The sequence below is a fragment of the Oncorhynchus mykiss genome, chromosome 15 (assembly GCF_013265735.2).
Source record: "Oncorhynchus mykiss isolate Arlee chromosome 15, USDA_OmykA_1.1, whole genome shotgun sequence".
NCBI classification, from domain to species: Eukaryota; Metazoa; Chordata; class Actinopteri; order Salmoniformes; family Salmonidae; genus Oncorhynchus; species Oncorhynchus mykiss.
The window spans coordinates 53,852,452-53,873,987 of NC_048579.1; the positions used below are offsets into that span (position 1 = coordinate 53,852,452).

The 21,536-nt window shown below is 42.4% G+C and overlaps 1 protein-coding gene across 3 annotated transcripts in view; it reads left to right on the forward strand.

Annotated features, from left to right (window-relative positions):
• LOC110490313 (patatin-like phospholipase domain-containing protein 2) overlaps positions 1-7,108 on the forward strand; it is a 31,422-nt gene extending 24,314 nt beyond the window's left edge. For all 3 annotated transcript variants that reach the window (XM_021563626.2, XM_021563627.2, XM_036944616.1), the window contains 2 exons: positions 3,589-3,708; positions 3,834-7,108. In XM_021563626.2, the coding sequence (XP_021419301.2) occupies positions 3,589-3,708; positions 3,834-4,035 (322 nt within the window). In that variant the 3' untranslated portion in view covers positions 4,036-7,108. The remainder of the gene's footprint in view (positions 1-3,588; positions 3,709-3,833) is intronic.
• The last annotated feature ends 14,428 nt before the right edge of the window (positions 7,109-21,536 follow it).

Sequence of the window (21,536 nt, forward strand, 5' to 3'; positions counted from 1 at the left end):
ATGAGGTGAGAAGGGAGGTAAAGGCAAAAAAAGGCCTTGGTGGCAAGGTAAATACAATATAGCAAGTAAAACACTGGAATGGTAGTTTTGCAATGGAAGAATGTGCAAAGTAGAAATAAAAATAATGGGGTGCAAAGGAGCAAAATAAATAAATTAATTAAATACAGTTGGGAAAGAGGTAGTTGATAGGGCTAAATTATAGGTGGGCTATGTACAGGTGCAGTAATCTGTGAGCTGCTCTGACAGTTGGTGCTTAAAGCTAGTGAGGGAGATAAGTGTTTCCAGTTTCAGAGATTTTTGTAGTTCGTTCCAGTCATTGGCAGCAGAGAACTGGAAAGAGAGACGGCCAAAGAAAGAATTGGTTTTGGGGGTGACCAGAGCGATATACCTGCTGGAGCTTGTGCTACAGGTGGGAGATGCTATGGTGACCAGCGAGCTGAGATAAGGGGGGACTTTACCTAGCAGGGTCTTGTAGATGACATGGAGCCAGTGGGTTTGGCGACGAGTATGAAGCGAGGGCCAGCCAACGAGAGCGTACAGGTCGCAATGGTGGGTAGTATATGGGGCTTTGGTGACAAAACGGATTGCACTGTGATAGACTGCATCCAATTTGTTGAGTAGGGTATTGGAGGCTATTTTGTAAATTACATCGCCAAAGTCGAGGATTGGTAGGATGGTCAGTTTTACAAGGGTATGTTTGGCAGCATGAGTGAAGGATGCTTTGTTGCGAAATAGGAAGCCAATTCTAGATTTAACTTTGGATTGGAGATGTTTGATATGGGTCTGGAAGGAGAGTTTACAGTCTAACCAGACACCTAAGTATTTGTAGTTGTCCACGTATTCTAAGTCAGAGCCGTCCAGAGTAGTGATGTTGGACAGGCGGGTAGGTGCAGGTAGTGATCGGTTGAAGAGCATGCATTTAGTTTTACTTGTATTTAAGAGCAATTGGAGGCCACGGAAGGAGAGTTGTATGGCATTGAAGCTTGCCTGGAGGGTTGTTAACACAGTGTCCAAAGAAGGGCCGGAAGTATACAGAATGGTGTCGTCTGCGTAGAGGTGGATCAGAGACTCACCAGCAGCAAGAGCGACCTCATTGATGTATACAGAGAAGAGAGTCGGTCCAAGAATTGAACCCTGTGGCAGCCCCATAGAGACTGCCAGAGGTCCGGACAACAGACCCTCAGATTTGACACACTGAACTCTATCAGAGAAGTAGTTGGTGAACCAGGCGAGGCAATCATTTGAGAAACCAAGGCTGTTGAGTCTGCCGATGAGGATGTAGTGATTGACAGAGTCGAAAGCCTTGGCCAGATCAATGAATACGGCTGCACAGTAATGTGGCTAGTTTCTGGCCAGCCTCCTGGAGTTTCTGGCTAGCTTCCTGAAGGATTGCAGATCTGAGGTAAATAATACTTTTTTATAAATATAAATTGGTGAGGCTGGTTGCAGGAGAGTGTTTAGAAGATGAGTTGATGGAAAATAAAAAATAAAATGCATATGAAAAAAGTTGTAAATATATATATATACAGGACACGACAAGACGAGGACAAAAGACGTCTGAACTGCTATGCGATCTTGGAGTGATAAGAAATCCCGATACTCCCTCCGACGAACCATCAAACAGGAAAAGCGTCAATACAGGACCAAAATCGAATCATACTACTCTGGCTCAGACGCTCGTCGCATGTGGTTGGGCTTGCAAACAATCATGGATTACAAAGGGAAACCCATCCGCAAGCTGTCCAGTGATGCGAGCCTACCAGACGAGCTAAATACCTTCAATGCTCACTTTGAGGCTAGCAACACTGAACCATGCATGAGAGTGCCAGCATTTCCGGTTGAATGTGAGATCATGCTCTCGTTGCCGATGTGAGAAAGACCTATAAACAGGTTAACATTCACAAGGCCAGACGGATGACCAGGATGCGTACTCGGAGCATGCGCTGACCAGCTGGTAAGCGTCTTCACTGACATTTTCAACCTCTCCCTGATCCAATCTGTAATGCCTATATGTTTCAAGCAGACCACCATAATCCCTGTGCCAAAGGACGCCAAGGTGTTCTGTCTAAATGACTATCGCAGCACTCACATCTGTAGCCATAAAATGTTTTGAAAGTCATGGCGTACATAAACACCATCATCCCAGACACCCTAGACCCACTCCAATTCACATAACTCCCCAAAAGATCCACAGTTTACGCAATCTCTATTACAATCCACACTGCCCTTTCCCACCTGGACAAAAGGAACACTTACGTGAGAATGCTGTTCATTGACTACAGCTCAGCGTTCAACACCGTAGTGCCCTCCAAGCTCATTACTAAACTAAGGACCCTGGGATGAACACCTCCCTCTGCAACTGGATCCTGGACTTCCTGCCTGGCCATTCCAGGTGGTGAGGTTAGGCAACAACACATCCGCCACGCTGGCCCTCAACACTGGGGCCCCTGAGGGGTGCGAGCTTAGTCCCCTAGTGTACTCCCTGTTCACCCACGACTGGCAGCGCACAACTCCAACACCATCATTAAGTTTGCCAACGATACGACGGTGGTAGCAGACCTGATCACCGATGACAATGAGATAGCCTATAGGGAGGAGGCCAGAGACCTGGCAGTGTGGTGCCAGGACAACAACCTCTCCCTCAACGTCAGCAAGACAAAACAGCTGATTGTGGACTACAGGAAGGGGAGGGCTGAGCATGCCCCCATCCACATCAACAGGGCTGAAGTGGAGCAGGTCGAGAGCTTCAAGTTCCTCGGTGTCCACATCACTAAGGAATGATCATGGTCCACATCACACCAACACAGTCGTGAAGAGGACATGATGCGTCATGATGCGTCTTCCCCCTCAGGAGTCTGAATAGATTCCTCAAAAAATTCTAAAGCTGCTCCTTTGAGAGCATCTTGACGGTTTCATCACCGCTTGGTATGGTAGCTTCTTGGCATCCGACCACAAGGTGTTACAGAGGGTAATGCGTACGGCCCAGTATATCACTGGGGCCGAGCTCCCTGCCATCCGGGACCTCTATACCAGGCGGTGTCAGAGGAAGGCCCTAAAAATTGTGAGACTCCAACCACCCAAGACATTGACCGTTCAGCTTCCACCACTAAGCTATGACTGCTAAATAGTTAAATAATTAATCAATAGCTACCTGGAATATCTGCATTGACCCTTTTCGTACTAATCTCTTTTGATTTATCACATATGCTGCTGTTACCGTTTAATCTATCCCGTTGTCTAGTCATTTTATCCCTACCTATATGTACATATCTACCTCAATTACCTCGTACCCCTGCACATCAACTCGGTACTGGTACCCAGTGTATATAGCCAAGTTATCGTTACTCATTGTGTATTTATTCCTTGTGTTATTCTTTTTTTATTATTTGTCTTTTTTATCTCTGCATTGTTGGAAGCATGTGACAAATACAATTTAGTAGGTTAAGGTTTCTCACTAAACCCAATCAATTTGAATGTCCTGCACAGGGCCGCCACCTAGTGGACATTGTAACAAAATAGGCAAGTCAATCCACCACTGGTGCTACATCACAGTACTTTGACTCTTCTTGTCCCTCTCCTGTACTCCAGGTTTGTGGAGTGGATCCCAGAGGTGCCTGCAGATATGCGTTGGCTAGCTGGGGTGGCTGGGGATGTGGCTGGGAGCATGTACAGACAGACCCGGAGAGGAGCACCAGCAGACATAACCAGGTGAGAGACATGGAGTTTCTACTACTGGGTTATATTATGGATGGATGGAGTCTACTTGTAGATTTGGATGTATGTCATACAGTATGAATAAAGTCTAATGGCCTTGTGTGTTTTTATTTTTGCAGTGATGGTTCCCTGAGGAATTGCATGAGTCTGCCCCTACCCCTGGACAGTGACGGACCCAGGGAGAGAAACAGTCATCTCTCCGGGTTCGCTCGTTCTGTTCTCAACTTCCAAAGCCAATACTGGAACATCCCCAGCCCCCACACGCCCAGCTCCTCCCCACGACAGATCTGCTTCAGTGTTCATTTTGGCACTCTTTTTTAGATTCATTCTAGTCTGGCATTTTGACTAAAATATCATTAAATCTTAGTCACATTTTTATGATTTGAATAATGATTTAGTCATTGTTAAAATGACAAAAACAGCCATTTTAGTCAACTGAACGCACTTTAATTTGAGTCATATTTTAGTCACATCACATTTGTATTGCCTCATTAGCCACAAACCACATTTCCATCCAGAGTTTTTATGGGAGTAAAGTCAAATCAAAGATTTGTATAACTAACCCAAGATGGACCATAACTACTGAGATGGTCGGCTATTCAAGAAATAAGCTGTTCTATCTAACGTCCAAGCAGGAAAGCATGATTCCAGATACAGTATTTTGATGTGCAACCTAATCCAAAAATGGTCATGAATTGTGAGTTGGTATATTTTACTGTTAAAATAGGGCTCTAGAATTTTCTGATATTTTTTGTTCAATAGAGATGAATTTGCCTATATCGTTGTGTGCACGCTTATCATAGGCAGATTTATTTGGGGGCTTATACACCACATGAAAAAGTGAGAACTCAAAACACATTAGCTAGATCACTAATACTAAATATAATACCCACTGCTAGTAGCCATGTATTCATCTAAAAGTAAATGTAATGTCCTTTTTTTGTTGCAGTTGTAGCCCTGCTACCCTATGCACTCGCAATAGCGCATTTCGCAGGCTTCGTATCTTAAAGCCATATCTAATATTTTGATTATAAAATAGTTGCTATTTATTTTATTCAAGGCAAGTCCGTTAAGAACAAATTCTTATTTACAATGACGGCCTACACCGGCCAAACCCAGATGACCAATTGTGCGCCGCCCCAGCTCCCACACGCCCAGGACTTCCAATCACTGCTAGTCGTGATACAGCCTGGGTTTGAACCAGGGTGTCTGTAGTGATGCTTCATCCACTGAGATGTAGTGCCTTAGACCGCTGTGCCACTCAGGAGCTCAGTTGAGCTGAAAATTATGGAAATGACAAATATAAAGTATACCCACAGAAAGCTGAGCACATTAGTTGCTTGTAAAGCTATGTATTTCCTGCAATTGGATTTTGAAATGTTATATTGAAATGCTATACAATCAAGAAGCCTTTTTTCTCTCTCCCGGAGTGCACACTGTGGCTTGCTCATCACAGCAGCAGGCTCCAACGGAACAAGCCAAGGGATTGGGCAGACACTTTCATTGCAGGAATCATGAGGATAATGCACTTTACTGTTTGACCAAAAAAATGGGACTTTTTTAAAAATTATTTTTTAAAACTTTTGAGTGAGGTGAACATGTCATGAATGTTCAGCTCGCACGGCACCCAATACAAATTTAACTCGCACAGCCAAGTCAAAGGGTTGCAAAACGCCATTAAATGGTTTCAGTCTAGAGCCTTGCCCCTTGACATACTGTAGCTATATTGTAATCAAAGTTGTGTCATAAGTAGTGGTCTGATACTGTAGGTTGCAGCAAACCACAAGCTAGCACTATCAATCAGTTATTAACCTATTTGAGCGACAAAGGAGACTGGTGGGAGGAGCTATAGGAGGATGGGCATTTTTGTAATGTCTGAAAAGGAATAAATGGAACATATCAAACATATGGAAGCCACATGTACCAGCTAAAGTTCCCTCCCACTGGGCCTGTCTATAGTGTATAGGAACTGAAAGGTGGATTCGGATAGGCAAAAAATGGTCATGTGATCGAATAGCTTTGGGATCCAGAACTGTTAGACACACTATTGACTCAATCATGTCTTTTGATCACTCCACCAATCATTTTTTATTCTACAGTACACATTGTAAAACATTTAACCAGCTCACCACCTCTGCCAGTGAATTATTGTTTGGATATGCACATTTTATAAATCACTGTCTAGTTTTACCAGATAACGTGTTATCACTACCTACTTACCTACAGTACCTACATGCCTACAGTACCTAACTACCTGTGTTCAGTCAAATGTAGCATTCATGCCTCCTTCCTAATGGACTGTTGACCTGAGTTGACGTTGACTTCCTTGACTAAGAGCTGTGTGTTTTCCTGACTACTATTAGACAGGACCCTTGAACAGAACTATGAACTACTGTGATGTCAAGAAATTTGAATCACAATATCTCTCAATGTTGACCATTGCTTTTGAACAATAACTTTAGGTGCATAGGATTCACAATTTTAATGGCATGATCAAATGTCAAATTTAAGTTCCCACACTGCCCCATTTATAGTAGGGTACATACTGTACTTGTATTTATAACGTGTGTAACACTGTGAAAACCTCTACCTACTTGTCCCTAAGATGCCAGGTGGTTAAGATGTCCCGAAGATGGCCTAGTGGTTAGTGGTATATTTCTTAAATATACTTTACTGTTGTTATTTCACATTAAGAACCTTATCTTAATAACATAAAACACAACAACGGTTTTTATGATGTGACCTTTTGTGTTTAAATATACTGTAAGTATTAAAATCCTATTTTGGTGCCTCATCATTATGGAAACTGTGCAGAATAGGTAGGGGAGAGTGGGATAAGTTGAACCAAAGCGGTAAATTGAGCTTTGTTTATACACAAAAATCCATAATTTGACCAAATATTTAGGAAGAGTCCATAATTGCATGGAGTTTGAAGGAAGAAACCACATGGAAAAAGTGTTAAGCAAGTTAGGTAAAAAAAAAATAATGTTTACCACGTCAAATTAATTTGTGTTCGAGGTTTCATGATGCTTGTATCTAAACCCCAACAGTTGGGGTCTCAATAACCTTCAATATGAGATCCTAAACCTAGCATGAAAGTGCATCCTTGTATCTGTGTGGGCTAATATAGTGAAGATGTTTGCCTTGGGGTAAATTGAGCCAATGACCATGGGGTAAGTTGAGACAATGGTTAAGCCAATTGCAAGTTGAGCAAATGTAAGTGTTTTCTTCCTAGGCTTAAACAGGGTCTGGCCTATGTTAAAAATGTTTTTAAAAGTACAAAGTGTTTGTTAGGCATTAAGCCTGTGTTAAAATATGCTTAAAATGATACAAATATATATTGTGATTGTACTGAATTGTGTTTGCGAAATAAAGATAGATATGGTTTTATAAAGGTAGTGGTAATATTTATTTCAGTACATAAATGTGTAAGTGGCTTAACCCCATACCCAGGGTAAGTTGTGCAAACCACTTTTTTGGACAAGATATATTTTTAAAACTTCAATGTTTACATGAATTCTGATTATTTCCAGGGATTTGCAACATGCTTAAATATATGTAGATATCTTTGTTAGAAAAAATACTACATTTCCCTTGACCGAGTGATGCTGAATGTAAAAAATGTCTTAAATTACCCCACTCTCCCGTAAGTGTTTTCATTGTTGGGTACATACACTGAGTGCACAAAACATACCCTTTCCATGACAGACTGACCAGGTAAAAGCTATGATCCCTTATTGATGTCACTTAAATCCACTTCAATCTGTGTAGATGAAGGGGAGGAGATGGGTTAAATAAGGATTTTTAAACCTTAAGATAATTGAGACGTGGATTGTGTATGTCTGCCATTCAGAGGATGAATGGGAAATACAAAATATTTAAGTGCCTTTGGACAGGGTATGGGAGTAGGTGCCAGGCACACTGCTTTGTGTGTTAAGCACTGCAACACTGCTGGGTTTTTTCAATCTCAACAGTTTCCCATGTGTAAAGAATAGTCCACCACCCAAAGGACATTGAGCCAAATTGACACAACTGTGGGAAGCATTGGAGTCAACATGGGCCAGCATCCATGCGGAACGCTTTTAGTCCATGCCCGACAAATTGAGGCTGTTCTGAGGGCAAAGGGGAGTGCAGTTTTATTTTACTAGGCAAGTCAGTTAAGAACAAATTCTTATTTTCAATGACGGCCTAGAAACAGTGGGTTAACTGCCTTGTTCAGGGGCAGAACAACAGATTTTTACCTTGTCAGCTCAGGATTCGGTCTTGCAGCCTTTCGGTTACTAGTCCAACGCTCTAACCACTAGGCTACCTACCTGCCACAGTATTGGGAAGGTGTTCCTGTTTTGTACACATCTGAAAGAAGTCTTTTCCCAGATGTTGAAGTTAGGTTAATTTTTGGTTCTGAATTCAAGTTTTAATGACTCCAACCTAAGTGTATGTAAACTTCCGACTCCAACTGTATGTGTATATATATAAAAAATCAGAAAACAAACGGCATTACCATCCCAATAAACGGGATGCAACAGTCATATAATATAATTGGACCTTGTGTGTATTATTTAACATAACTATTAAAATAGTACTCACTCATAGGAATGGGTAGTTGTTTACAAGTTGCTAGGTATCCCATAAAGCCATCACCAAAAAATACATTTTAATCTTCTTGTGGTTTGGTAACTTGCTGTTCTTTTAAGGACTCTGGCTCGACTGAAGACTCAAATGTAGAAACATTATAAAGCAGCATCCGTGCATGACATCCAGCACAACATAACAGAGTGCTTATGGGCATAGCTCTGGGCATAGGCTCGGGAAGTAAAAAATATATGATATATATAATAACAAAATACATGTAATACAAAAAAATATATAGTGCACTGGGCCTTTACTAGTTCTGTATTAGTGGAGTCTGTAGTGCAGGCAAAAAAGAACAATTCCCACCGCAGTATTGGAAGAGCTTGAACTACAAATGTATCAGTGAGGTTGGTAGCCTTATGGCTATGGCTAGCTACGGCTCAGTATCAGATAAAATGCCTTTCTGAATGGTTTGCATATTTTACAGTTGGTTTAACGCAATTTTAAAGTTATCGTTCTGTGCATGCAGTTGCGTTTTAATTGTTTGTTTTTTGTTGGTCATGTTGTTCTTATTATCTGGTTAGCCTACCTAGATCTGCCCTTGCTTTAGGTGCACGATGCAGGCGATGTGTTCGGCATCACTGCAGGTACAAAAGGACGATAAGGAAGGAGATCAAGAGAGAATGCTAATCCTGGTGTCCAGTAGAGATACAAAAGAGTGACTGTGACAAGGGGGCCTGGCATGCAAGGCTTAGAGCCCACCAGGTGAGGGCGCAGTAGTCATAATAAATAACCACCTGTTGGATCTTAGACAAGTAACCAACTCAAGTCACCTACCCCCTCACTTCTTCATAGAGATATGCAGTTGAGCATTTCAAGAGCACAGAATGTTTTTATAAATAGGCCCAGGTGTAAAACTATGGAAAGTATTATATGAAGTGGGTACACTTTTTTTATACTTAAAAATGTTCTTACTCCAGTTCTTACTGGTGGCCAGTGGTCTAAGGCACTGCATTGCAGTACTAGCTGTGCCACCAGAGACCCTGGGTTCGAGCCCAGGCTCTGTCGCAGCCGGCCACGACCGGGAGGTCCATGGGGCGACGCACAATTGGCCTAGCGTCGTCCGGGTTAGGGAGGGCTTGGCCAGTAGGGATATCCTTGTCTCATTGCGCACTAGCGACTCCTGTGGCCGGGCGCAGTGCACGCTGACCAGGTCGCCAGGTGCACTGTGTTTCCGACTTCTGACTTCCGACACATTGGTGCAGCTGGCTTCCTGGTTGGATGCGCGCTGTGTTAAGAAGCAGTGCGGCTTGGTTGGGTTGTGTTTTGGAGGACGCATGACTTTCGACCTTCGTCTCTCCCGAGCTGAAGGAGTTGAAGCGATGAGACAAGATAGTAACTACTAACAATTAGATACCACGGAATTGGGGAGAAAAAGGGTCAAATTAAAATGTTCTTTCACATCCCACTACATCTCTTCTGCCTTCTAATGACTTTATCTTCCATCTCCCTATCCCATAATTCCAGTATCTTCATGGTTGACTTTGCATGGACATAGAGCAGATTTATATTTATTTAACTAGGCAAGTCAACAAATTCTCATTTTCAATGAAAGCATAGAAACAGTGAGTTAACTGCCTTGTTCAGGGGCAGAACAACATATTTGTACCTTGTCTGCTCAGGGATTTGATCTGCCAACCCTTTTTGTTACAAGTCCAATGCTCTAACCACTAGACTACCTGCCACCCCAGATCCCCAGCCTCCTGCCCAGGATGGCTTTCCTCATGAGGGTTGACTTCCATAGAGAGGACCCTGACACAGATGTTTTGGAGCTGGTGAACGAATGTGGAAGTACAACCAGAACTACCAGCTTGCCCAGGGTGTACGAGTTCTCTCTCTCACTCACTCACTCACTCACTCACTCACTCACTCACTCACTCACTCACTCACTCACTCACTCACTCACTCACACACACACAAATGATTGTTGTCTTATAAACAATGACAGGCCAGCGGGGTCTGACAACTTGGATGGAAAGTTACTGAGGATAATAGAGGACAATACTGCCACTCTTATGTGCCACATATCGAATTTAAGAAAGTGTGTGCCCTCAGGCCTGGAGGGAGGCTAAAGTCATTCTGCTACCTAAGAATAATAAAGCCCCCTTTACTGGCTCAAATAGCCGACCAATCAGCAACCCTTAGTAAACTTTTGGAAAAAATGGGGTTTGACCAGATACAATGCTATTTTACAGTAAACAAATTGACAACAGACTTTCAGCACGCTTATAGGGAAGGACATTCAACAAGCACAGCACTTACACAAATGACTGATGATTGGCTGAGAGAAAATAATGATAAAAAGATTGTGGGGGCTGTTTTGTTAGACTTCAGTGCGGCTTTTAACATTATCGATAACAGTCTGCTGCTGGAAAAATGTCAGTTTTATGGCTTGACACTCCCTACGATATTGTGGATAAAGAGCTACCTGTCTAACAAAACACAGAGGGTGTTCTCTCCAGCATAATACAGGTAGAATCAGGAATTCCCTAGGGCAGCTGTCTAAGCCCCTAGAGACTGCATCATCGGTGGATCTGTTGGTGCGGTATGCAAATTGAGTGGGTCTAGGGTTTCTGGGATAATGTTGTTGATGTGAGCCATGACCAGCATTTCAAAGCACTTCATGACTACAGACGTGAGTGCTATGGGTCGGTAATCATTTAGGCAGGTTACCTTAGTGGTTTTGGGCACAAGGACTATGGTGGTCTGCTTGAAACATGTAGCTTGTCTGGGAGGCTCGTGTCACTGAGCAGCTTGTGGCTGTGCTTCCCTTTGTAGTCTGTAATAGTTTGCAGGCCCTGCCACATCTGACGAGCATCGGAGCCGGTGTAATATGATTCAATCTTTGTCCTGTATTGACGCTTTGCCTGTTTGATGTCTTCTGGTTGGGGTAATTACGTACAGTCACTGTGGGGACGACGTCCTCGATGCACTTATTGATAAAGCCAGTGACAGATGTGGTGTACTCCTCAATGCCATCGGAAGATTCCCGGAACATATTCCTGTCTGAGCTAGCAAAACAGTCCTGTAGTTTAGCATCTGCTTAATCTGTCCACTTTTCTTTAGACTGAGTCACTGGTGCTTCCTTTAATTTTTGCATGTAAGCAGGAATCAGGAGGATAGAATTATGGTCAGATTTACCAAATGGAGGGGAGGGAGAGCTTTGTATGCATTAAAGTCCGCGGCCACTAGGAGCACCACCTCTGGATGAGCGTTTTCCTGTTTGCTTATGGCGGTATACAGCTCATTGAGTGCGGTTTTAGTGTTAGTACAAAGCTTACAACATAGTCTAATAAGATCACATTTGGGTCCATGATAAAAGCTATATAAAACCCAAACATTATTATTATTATTATTATTATTATTATTAGAGAGATGAGTTGTGTGTAGGGTGATATAGCCAAAATGTCATATCACAATATTTTTCTGACTGAGGGTACTCCAGAACAGTAGTAATACTCAGTGCTGTAGGCCTACCTGTATGATGTCTAGGCCAGACTGAGGGTACTCCAGAACAGTAGTAATAATCAGTGCTGTAGGCCTACCTGTATGATGTCTAGGCCAGGCTGAGGGTACTCCAGAACAGTAGTAATAATCAGTGCTGTAGGCCTACCTGTATAATGTCTAGTCCAGACTGAGGGTACTACAGAACAGTAGTAATAATCAGTGTTGTAGGCCTACCTGTATGATGTCTAGGCCAGGCTGAGGGTACTACAGAACAGTAGTAATACTCAGTGCTGTAGGCCTACCTGTATAATGTCTAGTCCAGACTGAGGGTACTACAGAACAGTAGTAATACTCAGTACTGTAGGCCTACCTGTATGATGTCTAGGCTGAGGGTACTACAGAACAGTAGTAATACTCAGTACTGTAGGCCTACCTATATTATGTCTAGGCCAGACTGAGGGAGGTAGAGAGAATTAAGAGGAAAGGGTAATGGGTAGTTGAAATCTAGAGGAAAAGATCGATCCAAATCAAATCAAATTTTATTTGTCACATACACATGGTTAGCAGATGTTAATGTGAGTGTAGCGAAATGCTTGTGCTTCTAGTTCCGACAATGCAGTAATAACCAACAAGTAATCTAGCTAACAATTCCAAAACTACCACCTTATAGACACAAGTGTAAGGGGATAAAGAATATGTACATAAAGATATATGAATGAGTGATGGTACAGAGCGGCATAGGCAAGATACAGTAGATGGTATTGAGTGCAGTATATACATATGAGATGAGTATGTAAACAAAGTCGCATAGTTAAAGTGGCTAGTGATACATGTATTACATAAAGATGCAGTAGATGATATAGAGTACAGTATATACATATACATATGAGATGAATAATGTAGGGTATGTAAACATTATATTAGGTAGCATTGTTTAAAGTGGCTAGTGATATACAGTGCCTTGCGAAAGTATTCGGCCCCCTTGAACTTAGCGACCTTTTGCCACATTTCAGGCTTCAAACATAAAGATATAAAACTGTATTTTTTTGTGAAGAATCATCAACAAGTGGGACACAATCATGAAGTGGAACAACATTTATTTGATATTTCAAACTTTTTTAACAAATCAAAAACTGAAAAATTGGGCGTGCAAAATTATTCAGCCCCTTTAAGTTAATACTTTGTAGCGCCACCTTTTGCTGCGATTACAGCTGTAAGTCGCTTGGGGTATGTCTCTATCAGTTTTGCACATCGAGAGACTGACATTTTTTCCCATTCCTCCTTGCAAAACAGCTCAAGCTCAGTGAGGTTGGATGGAGAGCATTTGTGAACAGCAGTTTTCAGTTCTTTCCACAGATTCTTGATTAGATTCAGGTCTGGACTTTGACTTGGCCATTCTAACACCTGGATATGTTTATTTTTGAACCATTCCATTGTAGATTTTGCTTTATGTTTTGGATCATTGTCTTGTTGGAAGACAAATCTCCGTCCCAGTCTCAGGTCTTTTGCAGACTCCATCAGGTTTTCTTCCAGAATGGTCCTGTATTTGGCTCCATCCATCTTCCCATCAATTTTAAACATCTTCCCTGTCCCTGCTGAAGAAAAGCAGGCCCAAACCATGATGCTGCCACCACCATGTTTGACAGTGGGGATGGTGTGTTCAGGGTGATGAGCTGTGTTGCTTTTACGCCAAACATAACGTCTTGCATTGTTGCCAAAAAGTTCAATTTTGGTTTCATCTGACCAGAGCACCTTCTTCCACATGTTTGGTGTGTCTCCCAGGTGGCTTGTGGCAAACTTTAAATGACACTTTTTATGGATATCTTTAAGAAATGGCTTTCTTCTTGCCACTCTTCCATAAAGGCCAGATTTGTGCAATATACGACTGATTGTTGTCCTATGGACAGAGTCTCCCACCTCAGCTGTAGATCTCTGCAGTTCATCCAGAGTGATCATGGGCCTCTTGGCTGCATCTCTGATCAGTCTTCTCCTTGTATGAGCTGAAAGTTTAGAGGGACGGCCAGGTCTTGGTAGATTTGCAGTGGTCTGATACTCCTTCCATTTCAATATTATCGCTTGCACAGTGCTCCTTGGGATGTTTAAAGCTTGGGAAATCTTTTTGTATCCAAATCCGGCTTTAAACTTCTTCAAAACAGTATCTCGGACCTGCCTGGTGTGTTCCTTGTTCTTCATGATGCTCTCTGCGCTTTTAACGGACCTCTGAGACTATCACAGTGCAGGTGCATTTATACGGAGACTTGATTACACACAGGTGGATTGTATTTATCATCATTAGTCATTTAGGTCAACATTGGATCATTCAGAGATCCTCACTGAACTTCTGGAGAGAGTTTGCTGCACTGAAAGTAAAGGGGCTGAATAATTTTGCACGCCCAATTTTTCTGTTTTTGATTTGTTAAAAAAGTTTTAAATATCCAATAAATGTCGTTCCACTTCATGATTGTGTCCCACTTGTTGTTGATTCTTCACAAAAAAATACAGTTTTATATCTTTATGTTTGAAGCCTGAAATGTGGCAAATGGTCGCAAAGTTCAAGGGGGCCGAATACTTTCGCAAGGCACTGTATTTTACATCATTTCCCATCAATTCCCATTATTAAAGTGGCTGGAGTTGAGTCAGTGTGTTGGCAGCAGCCACTCAATGTTAGTGGTGGCTGTTTAACAGTCTGATGGCCTTGAGATAGAAGCTGTTTTTCAGTCTCTCGGTCCCAGCTTTGATGCACCTGTACTGACCTCGCCTTCTGGATGATAGCGGGGTGAACAGGCAGTGGCTCGGGTGGTTGTTGTCCTTGATGATCTTTATGGCCTTCCTGTGACATCGGGTGGTGTAGGTGTCCTGGAGGGCAGGTAGTTTGCCCCTGGTGATGCGTTGTGCAGACCTCACTACCCTCTGGAGAGCCTTAAGGTTGTGGGAGGAGCAGTTGCCGTACCAGGCGGTGATACAGCCCGACAGGATGCTCTCGATTGTGCATCTGTAGAAGTTTGTGAGTGCTTTTGGTGACAAGCCAAATTTCTTCAGCCTCCTGAGGTTGAAGAGGCGCCTTCTTCACAATGCTGTCTGTGTGGGTGGACCAATTCAGTTTGTCTGTGATGTGTACGCCGAGGAACTTAAAACTTACTACCCTCTCCACTACTGTTCCATCGATGTGGATAGGGGGGTGTTCCCTCTGCTGTTTCCTGAAGTCCACAATCATCTCCTTAGTTTTGTTGACGTTGAGTGTGAGGTTATTTTCCTGACACCACACTCCGAGGGCCCTCACCTCCTCCCTGTAGGCCGTCTCGTCGTTGTTGGTAATCAAGCCTACCACTGTTGTGTCATCCGCAAACTTGATGAATGAGTTGGAGGCGTGCGTGGCCACGCAGTTGTGGGTGAACAGGGAGTACAGGAGAGGGCTCAGAACGCACCCTTGTGGGGCCCCAGTGTTGAGGATCAGCGGGGTGGAGATGTTGTTGCCTACCCTTTACCACCTGGGGGCGGCCCGTCAGGAAGTCCAGTACCCAGTTGCACAGGGCGGGGTCGAGACCCAGGGTCTCGAGCTTGATGACGAGCTTGGAGGGCACTATGGTGTTAAATGCCGAGATGTAGTCGATGAACAGCATTCTCACATAGGTATTCCTCTTGTCCAGATGGGTTAGGGCAGTGTGCAGTGTGGTTGAGATTGCATCGTCTGTGGACCTATTTGAGCGGTAAGCAAATTGGAGTGGGTCTAGGGTGTCAGGTAGGGTGGAGGTGATATGGTCCTTGACTAGTCTCTCAAAGCACTTCATGATGACGGAAGTGAGTGCTACGGGGCGGTAGTCGTTTAGCTCAGTTACCTTAGCTTTCTTGGGAACAGGAACAATGGTGGCCCTCTTGAAGCATGTGGGAACAACAGACTGGGATAGGGATTGATTGAATATGTCCGTAAACACACCAGACAGCTGGTCTGCGCATGCTCTGAGGGCGCGGCTGGGGATGCCGTCTGGGCCTGCAGCCTTGCGAGGGTTGACACGTTTAAATGTTTTCCTCACGTCGCTGCAGTGAAGGAGAGTCCGCATGTTTTAGTTGCGGGCCGTGTCAGTGGCACTGTATAGTCCTCAAAGCGGGCAAAAAAGTTATTTAGTCTGCCTGGGAGCAAGACATCCTGGTCCCTGAGGGGGCTGGTTTTCTTTTTGTAATCCGTGATTGACTGTAGACCCTGCCACATACCTCTTGTGTCTGAGCTGTTGAATTGAGATTCTACTTTGTCTCTATACTGACGCTTAGCTTGTTTGATTGCCTTGCGGAGGGAATAGTTACACTGTTTGTATTCGGTCATGTTTCCGGTCACCTTGCCCTGATTAAAAGCAGTGGTTAGCGCTTTCAGTTTCACTCGAATGCTGCCATCAATCCACGGTTTCTGGTTTGGGAATGTTTTAATCGTTGCTATGGGAACGACATCTTCAACGCACGTTCTAATGAACTCGCTCACCGAATCAGCGTATTCGTCAATGTTGTTGTCTGACGCAATACGAAACATATCCCAGTCCACATGATGGAAGCAGTCTTGAAGTGTGGAATCAGATTGGTCGGACCAGCGTTGAACAGACCTCAGCGCGGGAGCTTCTTGTTTTAGTTTCTGTCTGTAGGCAGGGATCAACAAAATGGAGTCGTGGTCAGCTTTTCTGAAAGGAGAGCGGGGCAGGGCCTTATATGCGTCGCGGATGGTTAGTCATTAGTGGTTAGTCATTAGTTAAACGGTTAGTCATTAGTTAAAATGGAATATGACACCAATGAGGGAAATATTCACAGCCCAAACTAAACCAGTATAGTGCTATGTCAGGCAAACATTTACCAAACTATATTTCTCTTTCCAAATCTGGTCTTTCTCAATGTGCAACTTGTCAGCTTTTAGCGTCTCCCACTGTCTGTGACAGAGACTTGCCCTACAGTAGCCTAGGACAAGAGATTTCACAGCTATGCCAACCTCACACCCCAAATTATGTAGTTGGCTTCCATGAACCCTCTCTTAAAGGGAAACAAACACTGTTTCTGTGAAGTAGAGATCAGATACTAGACAGCCTGGTTACCCATCATTGGGCATATAAGATCCAGAGGCAATGACACACCACATTAAATCCCATAGAATCAGCAAGTCCCACAGAATCCATGCATCCAACACATTACAATTAACAATCATGTCTCTCAGTAGTTATGATGTCTTTCTGGAAACCAAGTCACAAAACAGAGCCCAGTGGCACTGACCACAATCAAATAAAATAGGAATTTCAAGATAATCCAACAGTTAGCTTCACTAGAATTGGCTTCATGTGATCGAGGCTTATGAAGTAATGACAGGCCACATCATGTCCCGCAAAACGAATGCCTGTCTGCCATAACCATGTCTAATACTGGCTTTAGGGACATCATGTTTTGAGCTTGCAGTGGGGACAAGATGTACAAAGCTTACAATACAGAGTCTAATAACATCATATTTGGTTCCATGATGAATGCTATATAAAACCCAAGCATTATTGTTTTATTATTAAAGAGATGCGTTGTGTGTAGGGTGATATAGCTTAAATGTCATATCACAATATTTTTCGAATTTAATGTTTTAGCCGTAGCCTAGCGGTTAGGAGCGTTGGGCCAGTAACTGAAAGGTCACTGGTTTGAATCCCTGAGATGACTAGGTGGAAAATCTGTCTGTACCCTTGAGCAAGGCATTTAACCCTAATCACTATTGATAAGAGCGTCTGTTAAATGACTAAAATGTAAATGAGTAGTCGTTGAGGGGTTAGGTTAAATGCGGGGTGCACCCCTACAGGACTCCAACTGTCAAAACATGTCAAGCCCTTTCCCTCCATACCTGTTCCCACTCCCTAATCACCTCCCCTCTGCATTTGTCTCTCCTGTTTCCCCATATAAGCAGCATATCAATCCTACGTGCATGATATGATGATGTAAGTGCCTTTATATTATTATATAGTCGTGTAGATGTAAGTGTTATTTATGTAATATATCTATGCCCCTCCGTTTATGCTAACGATTATGCTAATGCTCTGTTCTAGTTATATTTAGTCCTGGCAGGCTCCTAAGTTTATCGACGCTATATGTCCATTTCCTTTAGTCACCTGGCCCTACTTTATCATTTCGAGCACCTTTATGTTAACGTGCTCTTAATGTTTCCTTTTTGTATCTCCCTTCCAGACCACCACTTCCTTCTTACCACCACACGGCTCTATTTCCATGTTTACGGCTTGTTTACGGAAGCGTCTTTGAATGACGTGTGAAACGGATGGACGGCAGAAAATTGTTGAAACTGAGAAGTACTGTTGGCTGCAACTGTGTTAAAGGGAAATATCTATATCTATTATATCTATCATCTCCAGCACCACCCCCAACAATCTCAATTGCGATAAGGGTCTACAATCACAAAGCATTCTACTTTCATATCACATCAAATGCAAAAGAATACATATTTCCTGTACAGTGTTTAAAAGAGACATTTAAAAAAAAATGTGCTGCATTATCTCCAGCATCACCCCAACATCAACATGAAAATTGCATGTTTCTATGTTTTGTAGTTAAAAAAAAGAGGAAGATAACCAATTAGTAGGCAATACCTACTCATAATTGGTTAAAATCACACAATGCACACTGATGTCATTGGAAACACTTAAACTGTTGATTTTATGTGCATTTACGCTGCATTTCTTGATGATGACATGTTATACTCTGTATACATTCAGTGACCCGATAAGAATATTCCTGGAAAAATGTGGTGTAGATGCAACATAAGACAAACACATGACAAGGGTTTGAGTGAGAAGACTAACTGGTGTATCCAGTCAGACAACTAACCACACACCTCTCCAAAGTGTGCACATTTAAGTCATTTCAAAGCGCTTTCATGACTCAAAGAGTCTTAAACTCTGAGGTGCTTTTTTTGAGCTCCTAGCTGTGTCATCGAGGAACTAGAGAAAGCACACTTTTGTAGTTGTTTTGCTTGGAACACAACCCTGCATCCTCACCAGCACACAATTACTGACTGTCAGTCAAAATCTGTATGGGTTTTGACTGGCAGCCATTCTGAACTTGAGCACCTCATGCGAATTTGCCCCCGTCCCTCCTGCTAATTGGGCAACTTTTGCAAATCTTTTGTTGTCTGACTGAGGGAAATGCTGTAAGTTAAGAGGACTCCTTGTATTTTGAAAGATGAGACGTTGAGGATTATAATAAATGCTGCTTTAATTGTCATACAAGCAAACCAAACAAGTCAAATGTGCACTTCACAATTCTATATCATAAAACACGCCAACGTTTATGATCACTATGTTTGACTATGTTGACAAGATGACATTGTGTCACGTCATGTTATTCTGAACACAATGAGCCTGTGTTTGTCTACTGTGAAGAAAATATGCCGCGGCACACGCCTCTTAATGACTCATGACTCCTATCCATGCGCACCAGAATTAGTTTCACTGATTTGCTTTGGGAAAGCCTAACACTGTAATATTGTATTTAACTTAGCTAGTCATGTTGACAATCGAACAGGCTTTCAAAGGATGCCCACCTGACCCAGATTGCGATTTATAATGGACCGTTTTTGGATTGTGTAAACATCAACAGTAATTGTATACAGGTTGAAAACGGCTGATTTGGGCACTGATAAACGGCAAAATTGGAACATTGTGACTGAACAGTAACATGCTATACATGATGTCAGACCCCAGGCTCTGTCCTTCACAGCTCTGTATATGAGTGTAAAGGGCTACATGTAACATCAAAACATTATTTATAAAAATCAATCTATTAATGTGGTTTTGAACACTATAATTTGGTTACAAGCATGATTGCTGTACTTTTCTTTCATAGTTTATGCAGCTTGTTGGCCTTTAGCCAATCAGCGTTCAAGCACTTAAATAAATCTGGTATTTACGACTTCACAACTGGTAAATTCCAACCTCCCACTTGGTTACGAACACAGTATTACAAGACCCAACTCCTAAACCAACCTCAATTCCAAGCCCTCCCCCCATGTACCTGTTAGTTGGCATTGATAGGAGTGATGAGAAGAACCTTCTTCCCCCACCTATCTGAAATTGGTCAGGTCATACAAAAACTACACAGTGGACCTTTAATGAAATCGCTGTGTCAGATTTTTTAAAAAACTTTACGTTAAAAGCAAACCATGCAATAATCTGAGTACAGCGTTCAGACAACAAAGCAGCAAAAAGATATCCGCCATATTGGGTGGTCGACATTAGTCAGAAATAACACAATAAATATTCAATTACCTTTGATGATCTTCATCAGAATGCACTCCCAGGAATCGCAGTTCCACAATAAATGTTTGTTTTGTTTGATAATTACGTTACGTTCAGTAGTTCTAAAACATGCAGTGGTTGTGCAGAGAGCCACATCTATTTACAGAAATACTCATTATAAATGTTGATGAAAATACAACTGTTATACATGGAATTAGAGATATACTTCTCCTTAATGAAACCGCTGTGTCAGATTTTTTTTTTTTACTTTACGGAAAAAGCAAACCATGCAATAATCTGAGTACAGCATTCAGACAACAAAGCAGCAAAAATATATCTGCCATATTGGGTGGTCGACATTAGTCAGAAATAGCATTATAAATATTCACTTACCTTTGATGATCATCAAAATGCACTCCCAGGAATCGCAGTTCCACAATAAATGTTTGTTTTGTTTGATAATGTCCATCATTTATGTTCAAATAGCTTCTTTTGTTAGGGCGTTTGGTAAACAAATCCAAAAGGAGAATTCCTATGTCTGTAGAAATTCAATGGAACGAGAGCTAACTCTCTCGTCACCGCGCCTCAGAGCCTGTGGCAATCTGCCAGACACCTGGCTCATTCCTCTCTCATTCTGTCCCACTTCACAGTAGAATCCTCAAACAAAGTTCTAACGTTTGTTGACATCTAGTGGAAGCCTTAGGAAGTGCAACATAACCAATATCCCACTGTATCTATCTACAATAGGGACTGAGTTAAGAAAAACTACAAGCCTCAGATTTCCCACTTCCTGGTTGGATTTTTCTCAGGTTTTCACCTGCCATATGAGTTCTGTTATACTCACAGACATCATTCAAACAGTTTTAGAAACTTCAGAGTGTTTTCTATCCAATAATAGAGTAGCAGGCAGTTTACTCTGGGCACCTTATTCATCCAAGCTACTCAATACTGCCCCCCTGTCACCAATAAGTTTTTAAGGCACACTTACAGAGAAAAGAGTCAGGCTTGGCAGTTCAACACTGCCATTGTGCCAGCATTTTTGTAGGGTTCACACAACAAACCTCACTGAAAAGTTAAGTTTGGGCAAAGATCACTGGGAAATATGCAAATACTGTGCAATGACAGGCTAGTTATTTTTGTCCACCAAATATGTTTCACATATTTCACTGGCCATTCTGAAGCCTTTCTATTAGTTGTCTTCAAGGAAAGATCAAAATAACATCAACCTGAGCTGCTGCCACGGGACATTGTCTTTCTAAAGCAACTATAGACCTACACGAGTGGCGGTCGTAGCTGTTTAAGATTAGGGAGGACAGTCATTCATATTCAATTCAACAACCTCAATGTAACATCGATAGGTTTAGGCTACTACTCTACTTTCTCCTATACCCTTCATGAGGTTCCTACAGCCTAGCCTACAAATGAAAGTTTGTAACGTAGGTGCACAGGCCAAGGTACAAGTTGGAGTAATTAAGATGATAGACAGTGTCA